The following is a 27546-nucleotide window of genomic DNA, read 5'->3' as shown; positions in this document are numbered from 1 at the left end:
TCAAACTTAAAAAGACACAGGGACCATAAAGGCTTAGATATTGACCGAAAAAAATAAAAAATCTAAAACGTTCCCACTGATCTCCTGCCAGTGTGAAACCTGTAGGGAAACACACACTGGAACTGCCATTTAAAGCGTTTTTTTTCATTTACATATTCTAAGGACAAGACCAGCCAGTTCTACCTCATCCCTCAAGTGACCTCTCGGGTAAACCCTTTTATTTTTAAAAATTTTTTAATTAGAGTCGTCGAGCCACAATATCCTCGCTAATAATAAAATAATCGGCGCTGTCTACGAGGTTAGCGGACACGTGTGGTGTCGGGGTGCTAGGCTTCTCGCAGTCGACGTAATCGGAAAGGACGGGCTGTTATTGCTGTTTCCTAATGCATTAATGCGTGCTGCTGCACTGCCTGTAAACAAAGCTAATCCATATAATTACCTGGCCTGCCAGGCTCCTGATCTCCTTCCATTATAACCCATCTGCGTTTGAGAGAGTTCGAGAGCAAAATGAGTGCAGCTGTGCTCGAGTTAGTATTCAACAAATAAACAACAAAAAAAACTTGCTGTTCAAGAAAAAAGGTGTTATGTTAACATCCTAATTGTGACGCACTGGATCACGTACGTCCGGTCTTTCCGTGTCAGAACCCGATGCCCAAACTCTTTTCGAAACAATTGTTGGCCATTGTAACGAGTGTACGAGTTAATGTGCATCTGCCAGGAGCTTGTTTGTCTCAGGCTAACGGCACGGGGCGTCACTGCGCCGTCACGCCGGGACACTATGCAGTAAAAATGGCCTCATAAATAATTCCAGGCTTTCATGATCGCTATTCTGGAATCAGACACAAGCTTAATGGCAAGGCAGGTGGCATTACGTGGCACCGATCGGAGATCAGCTGGTGAAAACCACATCCAGCAGGTCTCGGTGCTGCAGAGGGCTTGATTAAATTAGCATCCAGGGAGAGAATCTGCTTTCAAGTAAATCCGATTTTAATCCTCCCCTCCCCTCTTTTGCTGAGCAGTGCTGGACCTTGGAGCGAGGACAAGGGGAAGAACAAATGTGTGAGACTAGAAGACTCAAAACGCATACAGACGGAGGGATGTACTGGGAATCATTAGCGGAAAAAAAGCCCGGTAATATGAAGGATAAAGAAAAATAGATCCCTCTACCATTTTTTTTTTCGCCCTCACAAGCTGAATTTCTTGATCTGCACTACCTCCTCGTTTTATCAGAGGCAACTCACATTTGTTCATCAGCATTTTTTTTAACCGATCATATCTCTGAATACAATTTCATAATTACGATAATGCTGATCGAGTGCCGAGTCTTGATAGCGTTGCGGATTTGGGATCCCTGGAAAACAATATAGTGCTGTTATAGGAAAATCATCAAGGACCCAGTTTGGTGCGATGCGGCTTTTTGTAGCATCAATTTTTCAAACGTCGCCTGGCACAAGCCTCTCCGAATCATTTACCAGCAATTAAATCTGGATCAAACACGACTCCCTCCATTAAGTGAAGCAGCGCTGCGTTAGTGATGATCTTCGGGAATTTCTGATCTGCCAAATTCTGCATCCTCCTGTTGTCTGGTGACCTCCTCTGCAAACTGGGCAATCTGTGCGATACAAGTCATTTTTCGGTCATAAGTCTTTAATAAAACTCAGTTCCAAGACAAGACAAAGCTAAACTTACTGCAGAGTGCCTCAAAAGTAGCTTTTCTGCTCCAAAATTGGGCTGTGAAGGTTTCTTGATGAAACTTTAGTTTTAAAGGACCAGTACTTGGGTTGAACAGTTGGACAATGATCTGACCATTGTACTCATTTTCTGTGTACTTTGATGGTTACCTTCTGGTAGAGACCTAAAATACATGATGCCACCAATCAACTACTAGAATCCACAAGCTGTAGCACAGTAACAATAACTCAACATTTAAATCATATCAGACTCTTTGTTGTCATCATTTTTCTCTAAGTATGGCAATTCCTTCTTCCCGCACATTCTTGATTTAAAACTGTTTCGTCTTTGCTGTACCTTGAAAAAACAATCAGCATGCCAGCACCAGTGCAAACCAACCACAGTATCTCCACTAGTTTCAAAATTGTTTAACATTATTTAAGAGCTGCTTGAACCATTCAAATGAGATATGAGAAAAGCCTTAAGAATAAATGTGAAATGCCTTGCATGCTTTTCAACTGGCAACAAGCAAAACACCAAGCATGCATATTCCAGGTGGAGTGATGGTCTCCTCTTACACTTTACCCAAAAACAACATTGGGTGGTTGGTCGTTTGCAAAGTAGGTCACATAGACTGATCAGGCATAACATTACGACATTATAGCATTAGGTGGTGAAGTAAAAAAAAAAAAAAAAACGACCTCATCATCATGGCACCTGTGGGATACATTAGGCAGCAAGTAAACATTCTGTCCTTAAAGTTGACATGTTAAAAGACAAGCATATGGATTTGAGCGAGTTTGACAAGGGCCAAATTGTGATGTCTAGAGTCCAAAACTGCAGCCCTTTTGGGGTGTTTGCCAGTCTGCAGAAGTCAGTATCTATCAAAAATGGTTAAAGGAAGTAACAGTGGTGAACCGGCAACAGGGTCGTAAGTGGCTGGGGCTCACTAATGCACGTGGGGAGCGACGGCTGGACCAGAAGCGAAGGCTCAGACGAGTTCCTGTATCTCAATTTGCTGAAGTTAATGCTGTTAATGCTCGACAGGTCATGACACTTTTGGCAGCAAAATGGGGTACAACACAATATTAAGTAGGTGATCATAATATGCCTGATCGTTGTATAGGCTCTTTTGGGGTGAAGAGTTTGTGGCTACATTGAGTTCATTCAGTGCTTGAATTATGAAGTTTGCTGGTTTTCTGTGTTACATTCATTTGTTCACCAGACCATCTGGTGGTCCATCGAAGTCATTGTGTAGCACAAATTGCTGGAAAATTATTTAATTGTGGCTCTGGGGTTGTGTTATCGCACAACAGAGTGCCCATGCACTGGGGACAGAGACCTTTGTCATTCTAGTAGGCAAAGCAACTTCTTGGGGAAAAGGAGGTATCACAGGTGACCCCTTTGTAGTTTGCAAGATCTGGAGAATTTTCTTTAAATAGTGGGATAAGGTCATGTACCACAAGCAGCCCATAACCAGAGCTTAAGTTTAAGCCAAACAGATCGACAGTCATGTCCCACCATCATACCAGTCATGTCCCACCATACCACCATCAGCTCAAGATGTGCCCGGTTCCTGGCTTCAACCACCAATGTTTGAGCTCATGTAATCAGAAGAGGGCTTGGAAGATAGCTTTCTCCTCAAAGCTCTGCTATGAAGTTCATCAAGCATCTGTTTGCCTTATCAGTAGGAATCAACTAGTTGATGATTGCGAAATAGAGACTTGTTCCAAAAATGAGAACAGAATTCCTCACCATTACAGAAAATTCATCAATACATTCTGAATCAGGAATGTGACCGCACTGCGGAATAAATACAAATATTACAGTTGTGGCGACTGACAGTAACAGTGGGACACCTTGGAGGGGTAAATTGAATTAAAAGCAAGCTTTCTGGGTTGTTTTTTTTTTTCGTTTCACTACAAAACGCACAGAGTAGCGAAACGTTCCTCAATTGAGGGGCTCGTTCAAAGCAGCCAGCAGAAACCCATCTCGCGTCATCGCTACGGCTCAGAAAGTGCGCACGCAAGCCCAGATCCAATCAACCGCTCGGCAAACCGGCGCATTCAGGCCGCGATAAATACCTTTTTCAGCATACACACACTTAACACCCCCCCTCTCGTAGAGAATAGCAGGCTGCGAGAACAGCACTTAACATTTCATAGGGTGCAATCTAGCTAAACACCGCCTGTCTGCGTTCAGACAGTTCACATTGTACAGCCGAGTGACTTCCCCTTTAGCCGACGATAAGGCAGCTTTAATCTGCACTTCCCTTTCAGTGCAGCCTTCGAGCCACCTTTCTCTCCCCCTCCTTCCTCCCTCCCGTCCTCTCTCATGCTCCTTCTCCTACTGTGGTTATAAGTGTCATTTGACACAATGGACCCTTTTCATGGAGCCGATACCTTCAGCAGAAAGAGGTCGACATCCCACAGGGCGATTTCTCAGCCAACACCATGCGGAAACTTTTGTTCTAGTTGATGACCTTGCAAAATGAAAGGCCTGGGTAAAGAAGTGGCAGTTGATGACCATAAAGCATCAGCTTCCCTGATTCTCACGCCTTAATCCGGAGCGACTCACACTTACCGCCGTTATACAGCTCAGCAAGTGAGGGTTAACGGCCTTGCTCAAAGGCCAAGCGGTGGCAACTTGGCAGTGCTGGGATTTGATCCCGTGACCCTCCGATCTGAAGTCCGATGAGCCTCTACTTCCCGAACACGGAATTCAACATGGAGGCCTTAATGTAGGGTCAGGAGCCACGGATACGACTCTTGTAGGGTTCCCGAGGGTCTTAAGACCCAGAGTGAGTCCAGGTCGTCACTTGAGATAGGTGCCAATTTTAATACCTCTGCCACTCGGTGGTGGGAGCACCGTTTTTCACCCTTCTCTGATCCCTTTTTTCTTTCTTTCTATCCTATTTTTATACATTTTTCTTTTAATCATTGAGTCCTGACTTCTTTCAGGTCTTCCTTACCTCCTCCTCATCCATTATTTTAAATTTTTGTTCTTCCTCTTTTCCATCTTTCCACCCTCCCACACTCTTCCCCTTGCCCTTCCTTCCACTCTATCCGTTACTCTAACCTTTCTTACTTCCAAGATTCTCATCACAGTAGCACTTGGTGTTCTACAAACTGACTGATCATGACATGACTTGAGTCACAAGGTCTTTATCCCTGTATGTATATTTAATAATAACTTCATTATTGCGTTCTATTCGTTGCACCAAACTCAATTTGGTACTCAGGGCTGGTCGTGTCCTATGATTTTCCTACTGCACAATAGCCATCCAAAGATATCAGAAGTTACACATGGATAAATGTTGCAGATATACGGTTCTGTCTATAGGCGTGATCGAGCTTATATATAAAAGCATATGCAGCATTATACGTGATCCAGCTTTCGGCTTTTAACATGAGCGGTTTGATTGGAAATAAAAGAAAGGGAGGGCTTAAGCAGGATAGTGGAGATTTTTTTTTCCAAGCATTACATCACCACTTTCCCTCACTGCCACAAGACAGACAACAGAACTAGAACATTCATTTATACAGAAGTTTAAGATGTACAATCTTTTTTTTTTTTCCAGGTTAGCACCAAGAGGAAAGTGGAGCATCTGCCTCCGTTTGCTGAGTTTGTGTACGTGAGCACACACCTGCTCAACCGAGAGGCCTCGGCCGCTGTGTTCCGAGTACAACGGCGTGACAATCTCCATAAATCAGCGCACGGCCTCTTGGGGAATGAAGACTCTCGAATGGTTCTGCCGGGGTTTTCAAGTGTCCCCTTCAGCCCACATTCGAAAAGACCAGCAACTGCTGCGAATACACGACTCAACATCGCCTCCTAGTGGTGCAAAATATAGGCTGAGGAATCGAACACTAGAAAGCAGGTAATGGAAAAAGGGTGAGAGGAAACAAAAAAGCACTAATGTAGGTACATTATTTTACTCACCACAGGATGCAAACTCTGGGGTTTGAAAATTAAATGTTTTGTACCTAATAAAAAAAAAATCCATGTTGTGTATTCAATCAAGGTCGTCTACAGTATGAGGTTTTTTTTTTTTACAATATCGACGACATGGAGAAATCAAATCTACACCAAAATCTCTGGTACAAAGACATTTTTAGCAGATCCGTTGTCCTGTATGTCATGACGTGGGTTCTCCATGGATTGGACTTCCACTTAAAACTTATCTTGTTGTTCTGGAGAAGTGGCTAAACCGAAATCTACATGCTGATCCGCACGAACATGAGCACCTGCCGAATCTCATGTATATCCCACAACACCTTTGAAGGTATGCTGGGGAAGACCAGTTTGGGCCTCATCCCTCAGCTATTTACATTTGCCCATTTTTTTTGTTTCAAACAAAAGCAACTTTGAGAACTGACTTCACCTTCTGCTATACAACATGCCATTATTTGATTCTCACATTATGAAATTTCACAGTGTTTAGCACACTCCCTTTACCCTGCCCCAACAACAAGTCAGCTTGAGTGCATGTTTCGGTCTAATCCAAATCGAGCCCAAACGCTCGACAAGCCGCAAAACAAACATTTACAAAACAGATTAATAGACATTAAAACGTCTGTTTTTTCAGGGTGGTTTATTAGTCATCCAACACGATCACCAGATTTTGACTTGTATTCCAGGCTCTTACAGAGAACTGTGGCATCCTAAAGGGAACGAGAAAGCACTTCACAGAGAAGGATAAAGAAGAACAAAATTTCTCATGAGGCACTGAGCTACTGGACCCTCCAGGTATCTGAGGACTAGCATTATTTTATTTTCTTACATCATATGGATGCTGTATCGCAGTATTAAACAAGAGAAGCTTTACGATACGAACGCGTCCCGATTCCTCTTATACTGGATGGTTTACGTGCGTTAAGACACGGAACTCTTCGATGTCTTCGGCCTGAGGAAGCAATAAGGAAGTATTACCGGAGATGAAGCCTCCCCTGGGAAGTTCGTATCATTTATACAACGATGAATGGACGGGATTAGAGGAAGCCGACCTTCTCGGACCCTCTAAACAAACGAGATTATGGGAGGGTACAATTTGGCAGGGAAGTGTACAAATAATTTGTTTATTTTTTTTACTTGTTGATCTGTGGCTCCACCTGATCGGCTCGTTCGAGGCTTTCACAAATCACTTTAAAGGGCTAATGAGGTAGGAAGGCGGGGGGGGTGGGGGTGACGCCGGACAAGCCAAGGGGGAAAAGCCTCTTACGAGCGTTAAGGCGATGGAACGAAGCGGACAAAACGCCATCCCTCGAGGTAAAAGCAGTAGATTTGCGATGCAAAGTTCAGTACTACAGCGAGAATCGCCAACTTTCTACGAGTTCATAGATGTACATCATGTCTCACGTATTGAAGCATCTCCAAACCTGAGCATTGTAAGAATTACAGACATAGCATTTTTTTTTTTTTTGTTTTTTTAAAGAGGGAGGACGGGGAAGAAATTAACAAACGGTGGTTATCTGCACCTCCCACAGCGAACAGTCAACGTCTCCTCTAAATTCATCCCTTTGATAAAAAATACAAAATAAAATAAAATCAAGTATATAGAACAAACACAGACATATTACAACTTTCGTTTAGTCTCGTAAATCGGATTTCCTTCAATCGCTACAGCCGGGACCAAAGACATGACAGTATTTCCCAGGCTGCTTTTCACGTAATAAGCTTTAAAAACTGTGAATACACGGACATACAACAGCTATTTCCTTTTTTCCTCATTTTGTTGTTTTTTTTTTTCTTCACTGGAGCAACATGGATAAATTAGGTGGTGAAGATGAAAATAACGGACCATGTTATTTTCGTAACGTAAATCGGTTCTTAAAAAACAAAACAAAAAAAAAAAAAAAAACCTCCTTTGCAGTTTTGAATAATCTGATTGCGTGCACTTTAGTAGTTCATGTTGTGCGCGTTGAGCAGCGAGTCGAGCATGTTGAAGGTGTCTGCGTAGTCCATGTGCTGGCCGTTGAGTAACAGTGGAGCCGCGCTCTCGGCGCTCGGCCCCTCTCCCGGCCTCCTGTCGAGCTTCCCCGGCTGGGCGGGGGGCAAGGGGGCGGCTCCGGCGTGGCTCTTGGAAGAGCGGTGGGCTTTGTGGTGGCCGCCATGGCCGTGTGTGTGCGAGGTGTCGTGTTTCGAAGCTCTGTGTTTCTCGCGGCCCGAGCGAGGGCTGTGTCTGCTCTTACCGCCGCCGCTTTCCGACATTTTGATCTTCATCTTGAGCTCCTCCTGACTCGCAGTGCCGTTGTCCGTGGAGGAAGACGAGGATGAAGGGTGGCGGCGTTTCAACGAGCCGCTCTTTGTCTCCCGGTCCTGTCCGGGCTGGCCGTATTTGACCCGCGCCAGCGAGGAAGAGGACTGCGTGGAGGACATCAACACTGCGGATAAGGACGAAGACGATGGCATTGCCGTGGGTTCGGGCAGCAGGTGACCGTGTTTGCGGCGCTGCAGCAGCTCGGCTGCTTGTTTCTCCCTGTATTTTTCCAGGCTCAGTTTATTGGTGGCGGTGTGTTGCGGCTTGCTGCTGATCGCGACCCCCTGGAGGCTCGAGTGGGCGTCTGCCTGGACGTAAGAGGAGCCGGGGTTGCCCAAGCCGTTCAGCGTGTCTAAGGGGAACAAAGTCGAGGGGTCTGGATACAAGCCTCCCATCAGATCAGTCTTACTGTCAAGCAGCAGGCTGTCTGGGCCTGAGTCCGGAGACTGAAAGGAGCCTGCCACCGATTGGCTCTCATTTTTGGACCTTTTGGCGGCTTGAGTGGCCTGAAAAAAATAATTTCACCAAAGCAGCAGAGTTTCCAACGTCAAGCTACAGTTTCTCTACAAGAACTAATGGGACTACAGTGAAATTTAAAGATTTGAAAAAGAAAAAAATGCTGACATACCCGCCAGTTTCTGATCCTTTTCAACCTGCTGGGGGTCTTCTCCAAAATCTGTAGGAACTCATGCGTTAACTCTGAACAAAGAGTGAAACCAGAGGGAAGAGCCGTTAGCTTCAGCAGGACCACATAAGGCTTCTATATTCTAGACAAACATCAACATTAACATGGACCAGATTCGGACACAAATGACTTCGAATCATACACGGTGTTGCCAAAAGTATTGGGACACCCGACTTTTTCAGCCATCCCAAACACCGTTAATACAAAATTGCAGGAACACAATCGCATCGGACTGTACTCACGATCTAGTAACTGCAGGGTGACTGTTGGATCCAAATACTCCCACCAGTGTTTTCCGTCCGACGAGATGGGAATCTCCCAGTTGGACCACTTGCAGGCCAGGTGGATACACACACACGCCACTACTGTGGGCCTGTACTGCAGGCAGAACGTGGTCAGGTGCAAACTGCAGAAAACGCAGAAAGAAACAAAAAAAAAAGGGAAGTGGGTGTCAGTGTACTGTGTTTTTTTTAGCAATTAGTGCTGAAATGAATCAGTGTTTGTGCGAGTGGTGATCAACGCAATTCGCCTCAAGTGTAGTTCTGAGACAGGAGAGGGTCTTGCTAGGGTCAGGGGTTGTGAGATCACAGTGAACAAACACACGGGGGGGGGCTTTTGTGGGTACATGGATAACTGCTGCATAGGATGCTGGTAAAAGTACAAACAGTGAGTGAATTGCAAACAAATATCATAAAAATACTAAAGAAAATTTAAGAAAAGAAGTGTGAAGCTTGATTTAAAGCATCCTGTTGGCTCTTTCCACAGATGCACATTTTTTAAGACAGCGCCTTGCCTAAGTATTCGCCTCCGTTTCCGCATTTTACGTTACACTGCAAGGGTGTGGGGAAAATGTACTTACAATAAGAAACCCTGTGATTACACCTCATTTCTGTGAAAAATTCTAAACTAAAAAAAATTATTCTGATGCAACTGTAAAAGTAAAGAGGGCAAAATTAAAAGAACGGGAACGCTGAAGGATCAGTGGGAAGCATGGTGGTGGAAGCATAATGCTATGGCGATGCAGAAACTTTAATGAAACCTGTTCTAGACACCCAGAGACTTGAGAATGGGTGGAGGTTTACTCAAACAAGACAATAAACATGGGAAGGATACACTTTAGGAGGTTCCATTTTTATATCGGTAATTCGTGGGTTTCTATAAAGACAATACTCATTAAGAAAAGCGTTATGCAAATAAAGAAAAATGAAAGGTTACAGTGAAGCAATCGCTGTTCAGATCAGAGTCTGCTGTAACTGCAATTAAAGGTAGTTTTAACATGTACTAAGCCAGATGTGTAAAATATGCATGCTTAAAATAATAAGAATGAAGATATTGTGCAAAACAGGAAATCCTAAATAAAGTTGGTAGGCTTTATGATATTGGGAAGATGTCTGGGGTAAGCAGCCAAGACAAATGTAAGGGGTGAATAGTTGTGCAATGAACGATAGATTAATAATTAAGAGTAGAAATTATAGTAAGTGAACAAAAAAGTACTACTTCTGGTATAAAATGCACCTGTACATTACAAACAACTTGGTTCTCTTCCTGTAGGGTTTGGGGGGCTTGTGGTTCATAGCGCATGGTTTTATTAAATGCTGTTGATGAAGTAACAACTCTGAAGAATAACTCACATGCGGCCATTACTTTCAATAACTGCCAACAGAAATGAGTACACCCTACGTGAACATGTCAAAACTGTATCCAGTGTCTCTATTGTGTGTGAGCACCATCGTTATGTAGCACTGCATTAATCCTCCTGGTCATGGAATTCACCAGAGCCGCACAGGTTGTTGCTGGGATCCTCTTTCGCTCCTCCGAGATCCGAGTGGAACCCGTCTTGGAAAACCTCTTTATGACTCTGGTCACTGTAGTGGTGTGTTACTGATCTTACAGCCTCGGCCTTCTTTGTGGAGAGCAACAATTCAAATTCTCAAATCCTCAGTGTCTTTGCCATGAGGTGCATGTTGAACATCCGGTGGTCAGTATGAGAGAATTGTACTCAAAGCACCACATTTTAACTGTTTAAATTAGTATGGTCCTGATTAATAGGACGTGTGTGCCTGCATTTTTACATGACGTACAGCTGTCATAACAGGGTGTACTTACTTTTGTTGCCAGTTATTTAGACAATAATGGCCGTATGTGGAGTTATTTTCCAGAGGACAGTTAATCTAACAACTACCTGTTTTCTTTCTATAGTGTTGTCCGCTGAGAAGATACTAAAATGGTTGCTGAAATGTGAGGGGTGCACTCACTTTTATGAGATACTGTGTGGCAGTAAACCTGGACTCAAAATATGATTGGTGGCTTGTGGTTGAATTCTATAGCAGACCACTCGAGACCTTCCACTCCAACCCATATAAAGCAAATCTTCAGGAAGACTACACAACTGCCTCCTCCAACACTGTGCTAACAATTTGCAGAAGAAAGTCCAAATACTTTTGTCCATACAATGTCTAGATTTAATAGAGGACTCCCTGAAGTTCATGTATTAATCACACTAATCCCTCATACTGCTTTTCTCTTCTTCTGCACGGAGTTTTAACCTCGCTAAGCATGATGGGATCTTAGTCTTTCCACGAGTCAGCGCAATTTCAGCCGTACTGGTGTTTCTTCTGCTTTTTTTCTTTTTTTACCCTCCTTTCACATCCTTAACGCTAAGGACCACAGTGGTACACCAGGAATAAATGCCCCGTAACTTTCCTGCCATTGAATCACTGGACTTGTTTACTCTGAACAATCCCATGTGCTCGGACGTACAAGACAAAATTATATCAGAACTTGGATCAAAGTACTTTTTTTTTTCCATCCTTGAAAAAAAAAAATCTCACCGACAAGAGAAATATGAAAAGAGCTAATGGGAATTCATTTACACACAAAAAAAAAAGACTAGAAAAAAATTATTAGCTTTAACAAGCACAAAAATATTAGCAAATTAAAATAAAAACTAAAATGTAATAATTTGAAAGAAAAAAGAAATTAGAATTACATGTATATATTCTAAAAAGTAAAAAAATAATTTTTTGCTTTGTTTTTTTTAATCAAGTTTTACTTTGACAAGAGAATAAAGAACTGCGAGTGGATTTACTTACCGTCACGGCCTCTAAGTTTACCCCTGTGCAACCCTGAGCTGATATTCAGGCTACCAATTGAGTCATTAGACCTACTGCACTCTGAATCAAGCAATAGTCTCGAGCACCTCTACACCTCGCACTGTGCCGTTCAGCCTCCCGTGCCAACACTAGGCCCTTGTACAGTACACCGCACCGCGCCTTTAAGGGGGGAGGGAAGAGGGCGCCCACGAGCCTGCCACCCCGTGCCATGGCGCGAGCAAGGGCGTCGGCTACAGGGAGGAGAAGCGGGCAGAACGGGAAGCTATAGGGTGCCATAGTAGTGCAACAAATACGGTCAGGGTAACAACCTGTTGGTAGCCATGAAATAGGAGGTCTGGGCCAAGTCCTTGCTCGCTGTGGAGAGAGAGAGAGAGAGAGACTATTTTATTTCCACCAGATATAATGTACAAAACCAGATCATCAGGTAGCAGTAACATTGACACATCAATATAAAATAGAGGATTTGTATGAAATTTTGTAATATTTACAAGTAAGAAATTATTTGATCAGATTTAAGACTTTTTAGGAATGTCATTTAAGATCTTCATCACATCCAAACACACACACAGTTATGTTGTTAGAATTTGGCCTGGTTTTTTTTTTTTTTGAGAATCAATGAATATGCACTTCGCCGTAGCCGAGGGAAAAAAAAAAAATGCTACAAAAGAGATTCGCAGTGTCGGCCTCGTTTGTACTCGTAACCCTGTGGATTCTATTTGTACAGGTGAAAGAATGAACCACAAACCGCACGGAAACAAAAAAAAAGTGTGTTTTAATGAGCGTTAGTGTTGCTGATTTGAGATTTAAGGCCTAAAGTTTATTTTTTTACATTTAAGCCTCTTTTATTCTGGATTCTGCAGAAACCCTGTTGATAAGGATGTTTTTAAAACGGAATTTATCGTCTGAAATGCTGGTAAGACAGGATATGGGGACACTCAGGGGACATAATGCACAAGAACAGAAATATAAAAAAAAAGGGAATGTATGGAGTAAAGCTGGAAGTTCTACCTCGCACTAGCTGGGAACATCTCACCACATCCGTGTGTGGATGATCTATAGTTATCTCAAAGCCTGGAAAGAAGCAAAGCGCATCGTTAGACTCGGAGACCGGACATGGCAGGAAGACACACAGGAACGTTCCAGTACATACAAATCAGAACACGTAAACAGACTGTGAGTCAACTTTCTCTCTCACACACACACACACACACACTACACCTATCTGTAGACTTACCGAGTGTTTGCAGCACTATGGTTTCAAGAAGCACCAGCTCTTGTGCTTGTTGGAGGTATGTCTGCAGACAAACAAATCATCATCACACACACACTTCAGCAACATGGACTTTTAAATCAGATAAACCAGAACGAAGCTCAACCTCAGGCATCCATTGTAAGAACTCCAAGTATTTATCTACTAACTATCCAATAAACCCCGAGCTCTGAAACTGTGAACACCTCGAGAGTTCCCTGGAAGCATTCATTTCAGTTCTTTTATTTTATTATTCCATCAATTGGACGCTGCCTTCCAAAAATATTGGCACCCTTTCTTAACAAAATATTGGTTAACTTTCTAAACAAGCAAATTTTTTATTTTTTATTTGTTGTATACAAAATGCGTTCAGTGATAATGGTCCGTAGGGAAACGCTGTGCTCCATGTGTAGTTAAATCGACTAAACGAAGCATAACAAGCAAATAATTTGCCTCGATGTATTTTTGTATTCGAATTACTCAAGGAATCGCTTCAGTTCTAATCTGAAGGCTCAGGAGACGTTGTGTACGGAACATTATAGGAGGGGAATCTGAGCACATGGATAAAGGACTGACTAAAAGGGTGGCAATAATCGTGGTGCACAATTTTTTTTTTTTATATACACAGTGGAGGAACCTCGATACTCGGCGACTTTTCATTTGGAACCGGATTATTGTTCCTCACGAGGGATCAGAGAACGTGAGAATCGAGGTTGCACTCTACACATCATATATAATAAACTATTGTTTGATCTCCACAACTTATACTTTTTTCAATAAAATATTAACCAACAAAGACAAATTATCACCACCAAATTATCTCTCAGGCTATTAAAAAGAAAAAAGAAAAAAGAAAACTCACATTGCTATTGGTGTCCAGTGGAGGTTCTTGTGGGTTAAGACAGGCGTGTGCCACTTTAATGACGTGTTCAAGTTTCCGCGGTTGCTCTTCCACTTTAGCAGCTAAAAATAGAGTGGTGGGAGAGATGATCTACGAAAGAGAGAGAAAGAGGGAAGGAAGGAGAGGAGAACTGCACGTTAGAAGGGCGTTACCCGTGACGTGGATTAACCTTAAATACAGCGCCGTGGGTTGGAGTTACTCACGTTTCGATGGAACTTCGTGAAGGAGTTTAGCATATAAAACCGGTGAATATAGACGATGGCAGTGTTGATCGTGAGCTGGGAGCTGCAGAGGAAAACGCTCAGAAAAACAATGACCATGCAGGGCACATGAACAGCTGTTCATTACAGCACACGTCCAGATGTGGTCCGGAAACCTTCCCACGCTTTCGCTGCCCAAACGCACGCCGGCCGGATACGACGTTAAACTATACAAAGTGTGTTTCTTAGACGAAAAGATCACGAATTGATCTACCGGTCACGCGTCATGACGTGCCACGAATCCGTATGTGATTTCAGTTCACGTGCTGAATGGGACCCGAGATTGTGTGTGTCTACTGAACGATCGCATCTGTTGTGTTACTTTCTGCCGGATTACTTCACTTCACAGTGCTTGGAGACAACACAGACTTCCCAAACTGATTCACGTCCAATTGCTTGGAACTCCATAATTACATTCCCGATGATGAACAGACATTTCCATGCATATCCAGGTGTCTTATAAGCCCAACAAGATTTCAAATCACAGCCATGTTCTTCACTCGTACCCACTGTGATGAATGACTAAGGGGATTTGGCAGTGTGTTACCTCATATTTATACCTCTGTGAAACAAAATCATTATCTGTTCCTACTCACCCAGGAGTGTTAATTACAAAAAAATATCAATGGAAATATACTGCATACTTGTGAACCGAAGAAAGAACACGTATTAAAAACATGTTCAAGAATATGTTTGATATTTTTGACTGTCTGAAGTAGCTACATTTAGCTTTGAAGACAAACCCGTCATTAGATAGACGTCTGGAATGGGCTACAATTCCTGCTTGTGCCCCGAACTCGATATAATTTGCTTTCTTAATGTGTTTTAGACCAGCAGTTGTCTTGTGCGTACAAAGTCAATATTATAGTACTACAACTAACGTACAAAGCAAGCGCTACCTCTGCTGCAACGGATAAAGTAATCAGATTGCAGAGTGAAAACAGAGGTCTCCCGAATGTGTAGTTCCCACTGTGAAGCATGGAGGAGGAGGTATGGTGGTGTGGAGGAGTCAAAAATGAAAGGCAATTAACCAGCATATCAACACGCCATCATATCATGTGCTGTTTTCCCAACAGCACAATGACCCCAAACACACCTCGGGGTTTTGTTCAAAACAAAAAGGACAGTGGCTTTTGATAATCACCCAATAATTTGGACTGGAAAATGAAGGAAAAGCAGCCAACAAGCACTCAAAACCCATGGGAGCTCCAAGATTCCAGTTGAGTTCACGAGTTTCAAACGTGACTAAGAGACACGTTTAATGCGTTTTTTTCCACTGACATCATTCCAGATGTGTTCAAACCATCGAGGGTGCCCAAACAGGCAACTCGCGCAAATTATTGGCACCCCTATAAATTCAGGTGTAAAATATCCCAATTTACATGGGTGCCAACAATTGTGACATACCTTATTAACAAAATCTAAATAGTTTCACTCTTGCGCGTTTTATGCTCGCGCGCAAGGGGTGGGGGTGGGGTGTTTAAATCGATGAAAAGTTTAACGCGGACCCTTTTTGCTCAAACCGAACACGACGCCACGGGGACACGCGCGATACCGCACGTACCGTGACACCGCGATATTTTCTGTACACCGACACCGGAAACGTTTAACACCGAAACTAAATTCAAAACTGAAAACTCGTCCGTAAATCAAATATAAATTGTATATATTCAATTTGTTTTTTGTTTCCCCACTCAAACAAAAGACGTGAGCACGAGCGCTAGTTTGGGAAGCTAATAACCTTTGCTTATCTCCGCCTAGCTGCATTAGCATTCGCCTAGGAAACTGGCCTGGTCTAAAACTAACGCTTTTTCTTATTGAATACATTTATTACATTAAGAAAATAAAAGAAAACGTTATTTTGTAAGTACTGTGTGATTATTATAGTTATTATTAGCATTATTATTACTAAATCTAGAAAATTGCGGTTAGCTGTTAGCCGTTAGCTCGTGTGAACCCGCCGTCGGATAATCGAGCTCGAAGCACAGCCTCTTTGTACCCCACTTTCCACTCGGTCCGATTAGTATTAAAGACTTTACACGTGAGAAAACACGACTAAATATCACGCAGCGGGTCTTTTCAGGGTCACGCGCGGTTCAGCGCGAGAGGGAGTCGGACATTACCGAAGAGGAAAAAAATCACGCTAACGGATCCGCACCTCGGCCCCCCCTGAACCCCGAGCCGGAAGGATACACGTTAAGCCGCTGCCCCATGTCCTGGATGAGGTTGGCGGCTTGTTGTCGGTAGGACAACTCGCGGTCGGGCTCGATTCCGCAGCGGCGCGACGGCGTGTTCTCGATTTGTTCCCGGGTGAAGAGCCATTTCGTCGAGCCGCGCAGCACCGTCGCCATGTTCCGTCCCCGACGCCGCTCCGCCCCTCCTTCCGCCGACGTCACCGAGGCACATCCGCCACATTCCCTCCCCCCCCTCCCGCTCCAGTTATCCTCACCGCCACCTAGCGGGTGGGGATCAAAACAACAGCAGGAGCAGCAAAAGATAAGATACAGTAGCTAAAAGGCTAATCAAGAAGCTTGTCCATAAGATCATAAAGATTCTGGATCTCGAAACTTGTTTGGCCGTGTGATGAAGCTCGGGAGAACTTTAGCAGGACGCCGTCGAACATGCGGCGAATAATTTATACAACAAAAACAAACCATAATTAACTTAATTCCCCTCTTTCGAATTTATCACAGTATATATTATGAATCACACCAAGCATCCATGCTCACTAGGCCTGAGGAGATTCATCATGTCAGAAATTTCTACACATGTACATTGGAGAGTATAAAATCTACAGCATTTCCATGTGGTTTGAGAAGTGTACATCAGGTTGCCAGACTCAAACAAATCATACTCTATCATTACTACTTCCATTTCACTGCTGCTTCCACAACCACCTCAGCTTCACTTCAATATTATTTGTACAGTATAACGCTATTAATACTTCCACTCCTTCTTCTACTACTACTTTCACCTCCACCACCACTACCGCTACAGTAAAACCCTGTTGGACGAGCGTAATTCGTTCGTGAAAATTGCTAGTAGGGCCATTTACTTGTACGTTCAAACTGATTTTCCCCATAAGAATGAATGGTAAAGCGGTTTAATCCGTTCCAAGACCTCATTCGACCGCTTATTTCTGCACTTGAAAAGTATTTGTAGCCTATTTTAACAAACAAATACACTTCTAATTACTGTATTGACATAAAGAAATACATTATTGATAAGATAATAAAATACAGTTATAAAAATAAAGATAAATGAATCAAAATACAGTACTGTACAGTAAACATAATTTAACACTTACCCATGTGGTAGTGGTCGATTGCGAGTCTGAGATGGTGGTGGATAGTGAGAAAGGAAGGAAGTTAGTTTTTGGATGGAGAGTCTCCTTCTCTTGACCGCCTTCTCGAGACCGAGCGACACGAGATCAACTAAGCGACTGATGCAACCTTTGGCCGAAAGCAGGGAACCGGCAGCGTGGGTTTGCTCGTGCCTTCGAAATTTGCTTCGTGAGGTCGCTCGTATCTTCGTTTGCTCGCACTATTAGTTGCTGGTACAATAGGGTTTTACTGTACTACATCCACTACCGCTTTATCTACCACTACTACATCCACTACCGCTTCATCTACCACTTCATCTACCACTACTACATCCACTACCGCTCATCTACCACTTCATCTACCACTACTACATCCACTACCGCTTTATCTTCACCCAGATGAGGATGGGTTCCCTTTGAGTCTGGTTCCTCTGCCACAGTCGCCACGGCTTGCTCATCAGGGACAAATGCACACCATTCACCATCACTGTTGATTTGTGTAAAGCTGCTTTGAGACAATGTCTGTTGTGAAAAGCGCTATACAAATAAACTTGACTTGACTTGACTTTATCTACCACTACCGCTTCATCTACTACTACTACGTCCACTCCACTTCATCTACCACTACCACTTCATCTACCACTATCACAGTCGCCATGGCTTGCTCATCAGGGATAAATGCACACCATTCACCTTGACTGTTGATTTCTGTAAAGCTGCTTTGAGACAATGTCTGTTGTGAAAAGTGCTATACAAATAAACTTGACTTGACTTGACTTGACCACTACTACATCCACTATCGCTTCATCTACCACTTCATCTACCACTACTACATCCACTACCGCTTTATCTACCACTTCATCTACCACTACTACATCCACTACCACTTCATCTACCACTACTACATCCACTACCACTTCATCTACCACTTCATCTACCACTACATCTACCACTACGAGATCCACTACAACTTCATCTACCACTATCACAGTCGCCATGGCTTGCTCATCAGGGACAAATGCACACCATTCACCATCACTGTTGATTTGTGTAAAGCTGCTTTGAGACAATGTCTGTTGTGAAAAGCGCTATACAAATAAACTTGACTTGACTTTATCTACCACTACCGCTTCATCTACCACTTCATCTACCACTACCGCTTCATCTACTACTACTACGTCCACTCCACTTCATCTACCACTACCACTTCATCTACCACTATCACAGTCGCCATGGCTTGCTCATCAGGGATAAATGCACACCATTCACCTTGACTGTTGATTTCTGTAAAGCTGCTTTGAGACAATGTCTGTTGTGAAAAGTGCTATACAAATAAACTTGACTTGACTTGACTTGACCACTACTACATCCACTATCGCTTCATCTACCACTTCATCTACCACTACTACATCCACTACCGCTTTATCTACCACTTCATCTACCACTACTACATCCACTACCACTTCATCTACCACTACTACATCCACTACCACTTCATCTACCACTTCATCTACCACTACTACATCCACTACCGCTTCATCTACCACTTCATCTACCACTACTACATCCACTACCACTACATCTACCACTACTACATCCACTACCGCTTCATCTACCACTTCATCTACCACTACGAGATCCACTACAACTTCATCTACCACTACTACATCCACTACTACATCCACTACCACTTCATCTACCACTTACACGTTCACTTCTGTTATTCCTAGCTCCAAGCAACTTGTTCATAAGATCATAAAGTTCTTGAATCCTATTTGACTGTGTGGTAAATCAACATTTGGTTGGATTTGACAATGAGCAGTTCACCATTTTTTTCATATGACATGTCAAATATAGTAAAAGTAAGTGTGAAAGAGTCCCTTTATTTTACTCCCCAAAGAGTGGTGGACGAAGTACACAAACCATGTACTTGAGTTATAGTAGAGATACAGTAGGTAAAATATTACTCTAGTTAAAGTAATGCTCTAAAATAAAAAAAAAATAGAATGATATGAATGAGTCAAACTCAAACTCTGATTCATATTCAATAAAATGGTCATGAGCCCAAAACCTTCTTTTCAAGTACTTTACGCAAAATCACGCAAATAAGGTCACGGGTGTTGCGTTCGGGTCAGTAGTTTTTTTCATAATTTTTTCTCTCAAAATGTTCTGCTTGCCACTGAAATGTATGTTGGTGATAAGTAGATACCACCAAGCGCCAACCAAAACCGAGCGCACGCTCGACCCTGATTGGTTGCTTGCTGCCGTGATTGACCAGTTATGGTTTTTATCCGCCGATAAATAAGAAGGAACGACTGATTTCTCAAAATGTAGTTGAGTAAAAAGTCAGATATTTGACTTGAAATGTAGTGAAGTTAAAGTAAAAGTCTCTTGTCTTTAGACATGTCTTTGTACACTTACCATTAGAAGTTCAGGGCATCAAACCTGTTACAGAATAACAAACCCATTGAGAACAATGCATTTACATTCATGCCATTTGCCAGATGTTGTTATCCAGAGCGACATACGGTACAATTTACTCGTTTATACAAACCGAGCCCTTGAGGGTTAAGGCTCAAGGGCTCGGCACTGGCAGCTTGGTGGTGCTGGGATCTCAACTCCCGACCTTCTGATCAGTCCAACATCTTAACCACTTAGCTACCACCTTCCTTTGCAAGCATCTTGAAGAGATGGTTTACAAGAGTTGGCTTTGGAACTCAAAAAGCCCTCAACTCAAATAAATTTTTACTTGATATCAGTGCCAGATCCAACACCCATGTTCCAAAAACTAGAGGACTTTCATCCAAGAAAATCGGAGGTCGTTGGGGCAAGAAAGGAAGAGATGGTACTGGGGGGCATCTCCGCATTAATCCCATGAATTTGGAAAGTGATGTTCAGCAAGCAATTATTGACATCATGGTCAGATGTCCAATTCCTTTTTTATAAAGCATGGATACAGATGAAGAATACACATTCATAATCTGACTCTTAGCCAACATCCATTCTCACCAGGGGCCAGACCCATAGACCCTGACCGCCTCATCTTAACATGTAGGCGGGTCTTCAGAGACAGCGGATGGGTCATCTTGCCCAACACCTACATTGCCATGGAGTCTATCAATGCACACAAGAACAAGTCCAAGTACAGATTACAATGTCTGCCCTATACAGAACTTTTAATGGGGGAGCCCCTTTTACAAACAGTGTTTCTGCCCAACTCTGGACTTTTCTTTGCTCATTCCAGGGTGTTTTTTTTCACAATTCCGAAAACTTTTAGATTTAGAACAATCCCGCTGTCTGGTTTAACCCACTCGAGGACGGCCCTTGGGATCACGACTCCATGCGGTTGGAATGAAAGGTTCTTCAAATAGCTTACTAAAGGTTTTCTCTCGCTGAACCGAATGCATCGATAGGTTTCACAGCATGAGATCGGTTCTCTGGCTTGTTTTTCCTCAGACGACCCCCTAGAAGATTTACGGTCTGTGCGATGCGGAGAGCTTTTTAACGAATGCTGCTTTTTACGTGATTATCGATTAAGCAAAGCGGAATCCGGCCCGTGAGCGTTCCGACATCCGCTCCTGACGATCGATTCCGTTTCGGCTCCTGCCAGCTGGTGACGAGCTGAAGCGTATATACGCATGACACACGGCCGGAGCTCAGCGGTTCTCGATCGGAAGGTTGTCAGATTCAATCTGAGGACTGTCAGAGAGCTACTCGGGAACTCCTCGGGCCAAGTGGAGAACTGTAGGGATGATTGGCTCAAACTAGAGCTGTTACATAAGAACAAATAAAATACAATAAAATACAAAACGCTTATCTCAGTCCATTTCCAGTGGAGACGAAGGCTGACACCTTGACGGATGTCAGAAATGTCAATATTCTAAAAAAAAATGGAGGAAAACATGAACAAAACTGCTTTTGGAATCTATTGGGAGCTGATGTTCTTAGTTCGCAGCACCTTTTGTATTACATTTATTTTTAAAAATTATGCATAATTTTATATACGTATATCAATTCTTTTTCTCTTGTCTTCTGAAGCAGTCTCCGGTGAAAGAATTTCCTTCGGGATTGATCGAGTTCTATCTTAACCTATGATCTTATTTTCCAACAATCCCACAAAGGCTGAAAAAAGTAAGTGGGAATATTTTCCTGGGTAGCATTGATTATTATAGTTTGATATCTTTCAATATCAAATCAAATCTCAACAACAGTCCACCCAATGTGAGGCGAAGCAAATAAAAACCCTATCATTCTGGCAAAATTTATTTTATAGACACCAAACCAGTGAATGCAGAGATTCAGATTCAGAAGTTTGTTTCTAAACCTTTTGTTGGTTCTCAGTTGCTGATCTCTAGGTTGCTATTTTAGTGTTGAGACACAAGATGGAAGCACAATGATGCTTCTTTGGGTTTTATTGCCGTTCCCTGCACAGTTTTGTTAACTTTGCCTAACGCCCTATTCCTGGAGATCGCACTGTGGGAAGGATGGACGAATCAGAGAGAAATGTGTAGAATGTGTAGGACCTAAGGGTAGAGCAAGACCAGAGCTGGGAACCTGAGCTTTAATGACCAGGACTTGCAGCATATGTGCATATCTCATTCAACAATTATTCTTCATTTGCTATCATAATAACCTCCAGTCTTCTGGGAAGATGTTCCACTACATTTTGGCGGGTGCTCATGGAGATTTGTGCGCATTCAGCTCCAATATTTGGTCCATGTAATGTAGCCAACAGGGGCTGACACAAGCTAAACAGAAGCACGTGCTACACCGGTGTACTATCTGGAACAGCTCTAGTGTTCATATCATGACATGATGAATAAAGAAGAAACCTATTCTGCTCTTTAAACTGTTCAGAGTTCAGAAGAGTCATTCACTATTTCACTTTTAAATGCCTCCTGCTTCCTGAGTCTACAGACATGTTGAGGTTCACCTTTAAGGAGTCATTTAATGAACTTCATTTGGAGTTAATAAAGAACAGAGAGCCCTCAGGATGGTGACAGTCATTCATTTATAGACACCATTTAAGATCAATTATTGCTAACATTGTGATCATTCATTCATTCATTCATTCAATCAGTCAATAAGGCATTTATTTATTCATCTATTTGTAGACCACGTTAATAGATCTCACCCTTTTACTGATATCCATTTGTTCATTCATGTATTCATCCATTCATTCATCCATTCATTCATCCATTCATTCATTCATTCATTCATTCATTCATTCATTCATTCAGTCATTTTTAGACCACATTGTTAGATGTGAGTTTTCCTGATATTCATTCATTCATTCATTCATTCATTAAATCGTTTATTTAGTCAATACGCCATTTATTTATTCATCTATTTGTAGACCACATTGATAGATCTCACCCTTTTCCTGATATCCATTTATTCATTCATGTATTCATCCATTCATTCATTCGGTCTGCCAGTCAGTTATTGCTAGAATGATGGCCTTTCGATCATCCATTCTTCCGTTTGTTCGTTCGTTCAATCACTCAGCCAATCATTTATTTTTAAACCACACTGTTAGATTCAGTTATTTTCTGCCATTCATTCATTTTTTCATTCATTCATTCATTTGCTTACTCAGACATTTTTTAGATATTCATTTATACATTTATTCATTTTTTTTTATGAATCAATGCAGCCACTCATTTATCCATTCATTTATTTGGTCAACCAGCCAATCATTTTAAATAAATAGCTGATTGGCTGAACAAATAAATGTTTGTTCGTTTTTTTGTTGATTCTAGATTTTTATTTGGGTGTTTTGACCATCACTGTGCTTTCATTCATTTTGCTCAGACAGTCAACTGGTCATTTCAAGATTCAGTGGTTTTTATGATATCCATCCATCCATCATCCATCCATCCATCCAATCACTCCATCCACCCATCCATCCACATTCATCATCCATCCATCCATCCATCCATCCATCCATCCATCCATCCATCCATCAATCCATCCATCTATTCATCATCCATCAATCCATCCATCGATCCATCAATTTGTTTATTCATCCAGTCAGTCATTTTTGGACCACATTGTTAGATGCATTGTTTTTTTCCTGGTATTTATTCGTGCATCCAATCACATTTTACATCGGATTTTTCCGATTTTCTATCAGCATTATATATTTTCACAAAAGTGTTTTCCCTCTGACAGTGTAATAAAGTGTGATCAGCACAGTGAAGTTGCGCGCGTGGCTCTCGGGTTTCCGTGTTAGAGAGAGAGAGAGAGAGAGAGAGGAAGGTGCGCACAGTGCGCGCGAGCTGTGGATGCAGGAAGGACTCGGGTCTGCGCGCGCTCTAATCCACACACACACGCGCGCACACACACATTTTCGGAAGTCTGGGCTTTTTTTTAATTAGAGCGCGCGTGCCGCAATCCTGCAGCTCGACTTAACGCGTGCGTGTGGCTCGTGCGCCAGGTGTGGAATCAGGGGGAGCGCGTAAGGGACAGTGCGCTCGTGTGTGTGTGTTTGTTTGCGCTGGGAGAGGGGGACTCTGGGCTGAAGGTGGGTCTGAGCCTCGTGTCTCGTCGCCCAACGTCGCGTGCAGGTGCGACGTTCCTAACGTTCCGTGGGGCTTCGAGAGCGCGCGCGCGCGCACCACACAGACGCCATGGCGGAGGAGCCGCAGCTCCAGCAGCCAAAGTGTGTGAGGGGACAGAGGGAGCAAGATAAAGAGCCCGAGCAGGAGGGAGAGGGGAAAGGAAATAGAGAAGGAGAGAAAGAGGGATCCGGAGAGACTTTCACTATGGAGCAGGAGATGAAGATCAGCGACGTGGAGGATAAAGGTGCCAGCACTCTCTCTCTCTCTCTCTCTCTCTCTCTCTCACACACACACACACCGCAGGTGTTGATGCATCGCTGACACTTTATTTATTTATTTTTTTTTACTTTTATATCTGTACTGTTCCAAATTGTGTGTGTGCACGTGCGTATGTGTTAATGCAGTGCTGACACTTTTATGTTCTACTAATACTTTGACATCAGTACTGATTCTGTAATGTGTGTGTGTGTGTGTGTGTGTGTGTGTGTGTGTGTGTGTGTGTTTCACCAACATTTTAAAGCAAATAATAGTAAATGTATACACCTGCGGGCTCAAATTCAGGTATGAAATGCAAACATTTAGCTGAGTATAACAGAGCGTAATAAAGTGTGATTATTGTACAGTATAGTGTAGTGTCACAGTGTACAGTAGTGTAGTGTGGAATAGTACAGTGATGAGGCATAGAGTGGTTTAGTGTAGTCTGATTTAGTATTGTGTTGTAGTAGTTAGAGTATAGAATGGTGTAGTATAGTGTAGTATAATACAGTATGGTTTAGAATGGTGTAGAGTGGTGTAGTGTAGAGAGGTATATTATGGTGTAGTATGGTGTAGTGTAGAGAGGTATAGTTTGGTGTGGTGTAGTGTGGTGTAGTGTAGCGAGGTACAGTATGGTGTAGTGTAGAAAGGTATAGTATGGTGTAGTGTAGAGAGGTATAGTATGGTGTAGTGTAGTGTAGAGAGGCACAGTATGGTGTCGTAGAGAGGTATAGTATGGTGTAGTGTGGTGTAGTGTAGAGAGGTATAGTATGGTGTAGTGTGGTGTAGTGTAGAGAGGTACAGTATGGTGTCGTGTAGAGAGGTATAGTATGGTGTAGTGTAGTGTAGAGGTACAGTATGGTGTCGGTAGAGAGGTATAGTATGGTGTAGTGTAGAGAGGTACAGTATGGTGTAGTGTAATGAGGTATAGTATGGTGTAGTATGGTGTAGTGTAGTGAGGTATAGTATGGTGTGGTGTAGTGTAAAGAGGTACAGTATGGTGTCGTGTAGAGAGGTATAGTATGGTGTAGTGTAGAGAGGTACAGTATGGTGTAGTGTAGTGAGGTATAGTATGGTGTAGTATGGTGTAGTGTAGTGAGGTATAGTATGGTGTAGTATGGTGTAGTGTAGTGAGGTATAGTATGGTGTAGTGTAGAGAGGTACAGTATGGTGTCGTGTAGTGTAGAGAGGTACAGTATGGTGTCGTAGAGAGGTATAGTATGGTGTAGTGTAAAGAGGTACAGTATGGTGTAGTGTAGAGAGGTATAGTATGGTGGTGTAGTGTAGTGTAGAGAGGTAGAATATGGTGTAGTGTAGAGAGGTATAGTATGGTGTGGTGTGGTGTGGTGTAGTGTAGCGAGGTACAGTATGGTGTAGTGTAGAAAGGTATAGTATGGTGTAGTATGGTGTAGTGTAGTGTAGTGTAGAGAGGTACAGTATGGTGTAGTGTAGAAAGGTATTGTATCGTGTAGAATGGTGTAGTGTAGAGAGGTACAGTAGGATGTAGTGTAGTGTAGTGGAGAGGTACAGTATGGTGTAGTGTAGAAAGGTATAGTATCGTGTAGAATGGTGTAGTGTAGAGAGGTACAGTTTGGTGTATTATGGTGTAGTGTAGAGATATATGGTATGGTGTAGTGTGGTGTAGAGAGGTATAGTATGGTGGTGTAGTGTAGTGTAGAGAGGTACAGTATGGTGTGGTGTAGTGTAGTGGTACAGTATGGTGTAGTATGGTGTAGTGTAGAGATATATGGTATGGTGTAGTGTAGTGTAGAGAGGTATAGTATGGTGTAGTATGGTGTATTGTAGAGAGGTACGGTATGGTGTAGTGTAGTGTAGAGGTACAGTATGGTGTAGTATGGTGTAGTGTAGAGATATATGGTATGGTGTAGTGTAGTGTAGAGAGGTATAGTATGGTATAGTATGGTGTAGTGTAGAGGGGTATAGTATTGTGTAGAATGGTGTAGTGTAGAGAGGTATAGTATTGTGTAGAATGGTGTGGTGTAGAGAGGTATGGTATGGTGTAGTGTAGTGTAGTGTAGTGTAGAGAGGTACAGTATGGTGTAGTATGGTGTAGTGTAGAAAGGTAGAGTATGGTGTAGTATGGTGTAGTGTAGTGTAGAGGGGTACAGTATGATGTAGGGTAGTGTAGTTTAGTGTAGTGTAGAATGGTATAGTATGGTGTTGTATGGTGTAGTGTAGAGAGTTATAGTATGGTGTAGTGTAGTGTAGTGTAGAGAGGTATAGAATGGTGTAGTATGGTGTGGTGTAGTGTAGTGGATTGTAGAGAGGTACAGTATGGTACTATGGTATATATGATATACACTCTTACATGAAAAAAAAGCTTCTAAATATTTTTGGATAATTCAAAACGTTGGCTACTTAAGTCAATATGTATATTTCCACCAGATGGTCCTTTGTGATTCATTGACTGATTGAATTTAATTCACAGATCTTTTAGAAAGCAGTCTGCGTCTGAAACCCCACGAAGCTCAAAATTACCGGAAGAAGGCGTTGTGGGTATCAATGGTGTCCATCGTGGTGACACTGATCCTCGCCATTGCTGCATTCAGTAAGTCCGTAGCATGTTCTCTACTATTTTAGATGGTTCTATGTGGTCAACTCATCAAAAACAAAACCAATAAGAGGTGGATTTACTCATAAAAACCTTTCGGCTTTCTCGGCCAGAAGAAGCAAAAGTACAGGGATTGTTTGGTTTTGATGATGATGATCTCCTGTAGCCCTCACACACACGTACGCTTTTGGACATACTTGACAGTAAATCTGTTTCAGTTTCCTGGGTTTTATAGGACTTTCATGCTTGGGAAACAAAATCTCTAAATCATGGATATATATATATTTTGTAACACATACACACTGTGACGTCAGTTCACCAAAAAGTCGAGTGCAGCTCCTCGCAGTGTTCATTGCTATCTTCTGAAAACAAACACCTAATATTGACTTAGTGTGTACCTTAAATATACAGTCAGCTTCATAAATATTCAGACGGCAACATCACTGTTAGCTGTGTACCGTGCTTGAAGTAAAACAATGCATAATTCAGTTTAAATCCTTAAGAGGAACCTGTCCTTCTCTGGGTGAAACCGGATACTACGATTATAAGTCATGGTGCATAGCTGTGTAATAAAGAGTCATACCATGTTGTTTTTATATTTGAATCATTATCTTACTTACAAGGAACCAGATAAAAGTACTAGAGATGATTTCAGCTATTCGAATATGACAGCAGGGCCCGGTGTGATGTACCAAA

General features: G+C 42.5%; 2 protein-coding genes and 1 long non-coding RNA gene across 5 annotated transcripts in view; 1 reads left to right on the top strand and 2 right to left on the bottom strand.

Moving 5' to 3' along the window:
- Positions 1-1066, bottom strand: part of LOC124380075 — a 53459-nt gene extending 52393 nt beyond the window's left edge. The window contains exon 1 of one of the 2 annotated variants that reach the window (XR_006924594.1): positions 440-1066. This is a non-coding gene — a long non-coding RNA (uncharacterized LOC124380075). The remainder of the gene's footprint in view (positions 1-439) is intronic. The other variant, XR_006924593.1, reaches the window with a different exon arrangement.
- A 5182-nt stretch (positions 1067-6248) lies between these two features.
- Positions 6249-16550, bottom strand: ccnt2b (cyclin T2b). Of its 2 annotated transcripts, XM_046840479.1 has the most exons (9): positions 16332-16550; positions 14082-14163; positions 13840-13968; positions 12963-13023; positions 12737-12799; positions 12037-12082; positions 8858-9021; positions 8559-8629; positions 6249-8436 (listed from the first exon to the last, which is right to left on the bottom strand). In XM_046840479.1, the coding sequence occupies exons 1-9, from the start codon at positions 16487-16489 to the stop codon at positions 7570-7572; spliced, it is 1641 nt and encodes a 546-aa protein (XP_046696435.1). In that variant the 5' UTR covers positions 16490-16550; the 3' UTR covers positions 6249-7569. The 2 variants fall into 2 exon arrangements, 1 of the variants encoding a protein (XP_046696435.1); XR_006924542.1 differs by lacking the exons at positions 6249-8436; positions 8559-8629 and having other exon boundaries at positions 8874-9021; positions 11708-12082; positions 16332-16549.
- A 7155-nt stretch (positions 16551-23705) lies between these two features.
- tmem163b (transmembrane protein 163b) overlaps positions 23706-27546 on the top strand; it is a 43756-nt gene continuing 39915 nt past the window's right edge. Inside the window, exons 1-2 of the mRNA XM_046840130.1 lie at positions 23706-24267; positions 26728-26847. Of these exons, the coding sequence (XP_046696086.1) occupies positions 24093-24267; positions 26728-26847 (295 nt within the window). The 5' untranslated portion in view covers positions 23706-24092. The remainder of the gene's footprint in view (positions 24268-26727; positions 26848-27546) is intronic.

Source organism: Silurus meridionalis, chromosome 26, assembly GCF_014805685.1.
Source record: "Silurus meridionalis isolate SWU-2019-XX chromosome 26, ASM1480568v1, whole genome shotgun sequence".
NCBI lineage: Eukaryota > Metazoa > Chordata > Actinopteri > Siluriformes > Siluridae > Silurus > Silurus meridionalis.
This window is presented reverse-complemented; position numbering and strand designations above follow the sequence as displayed.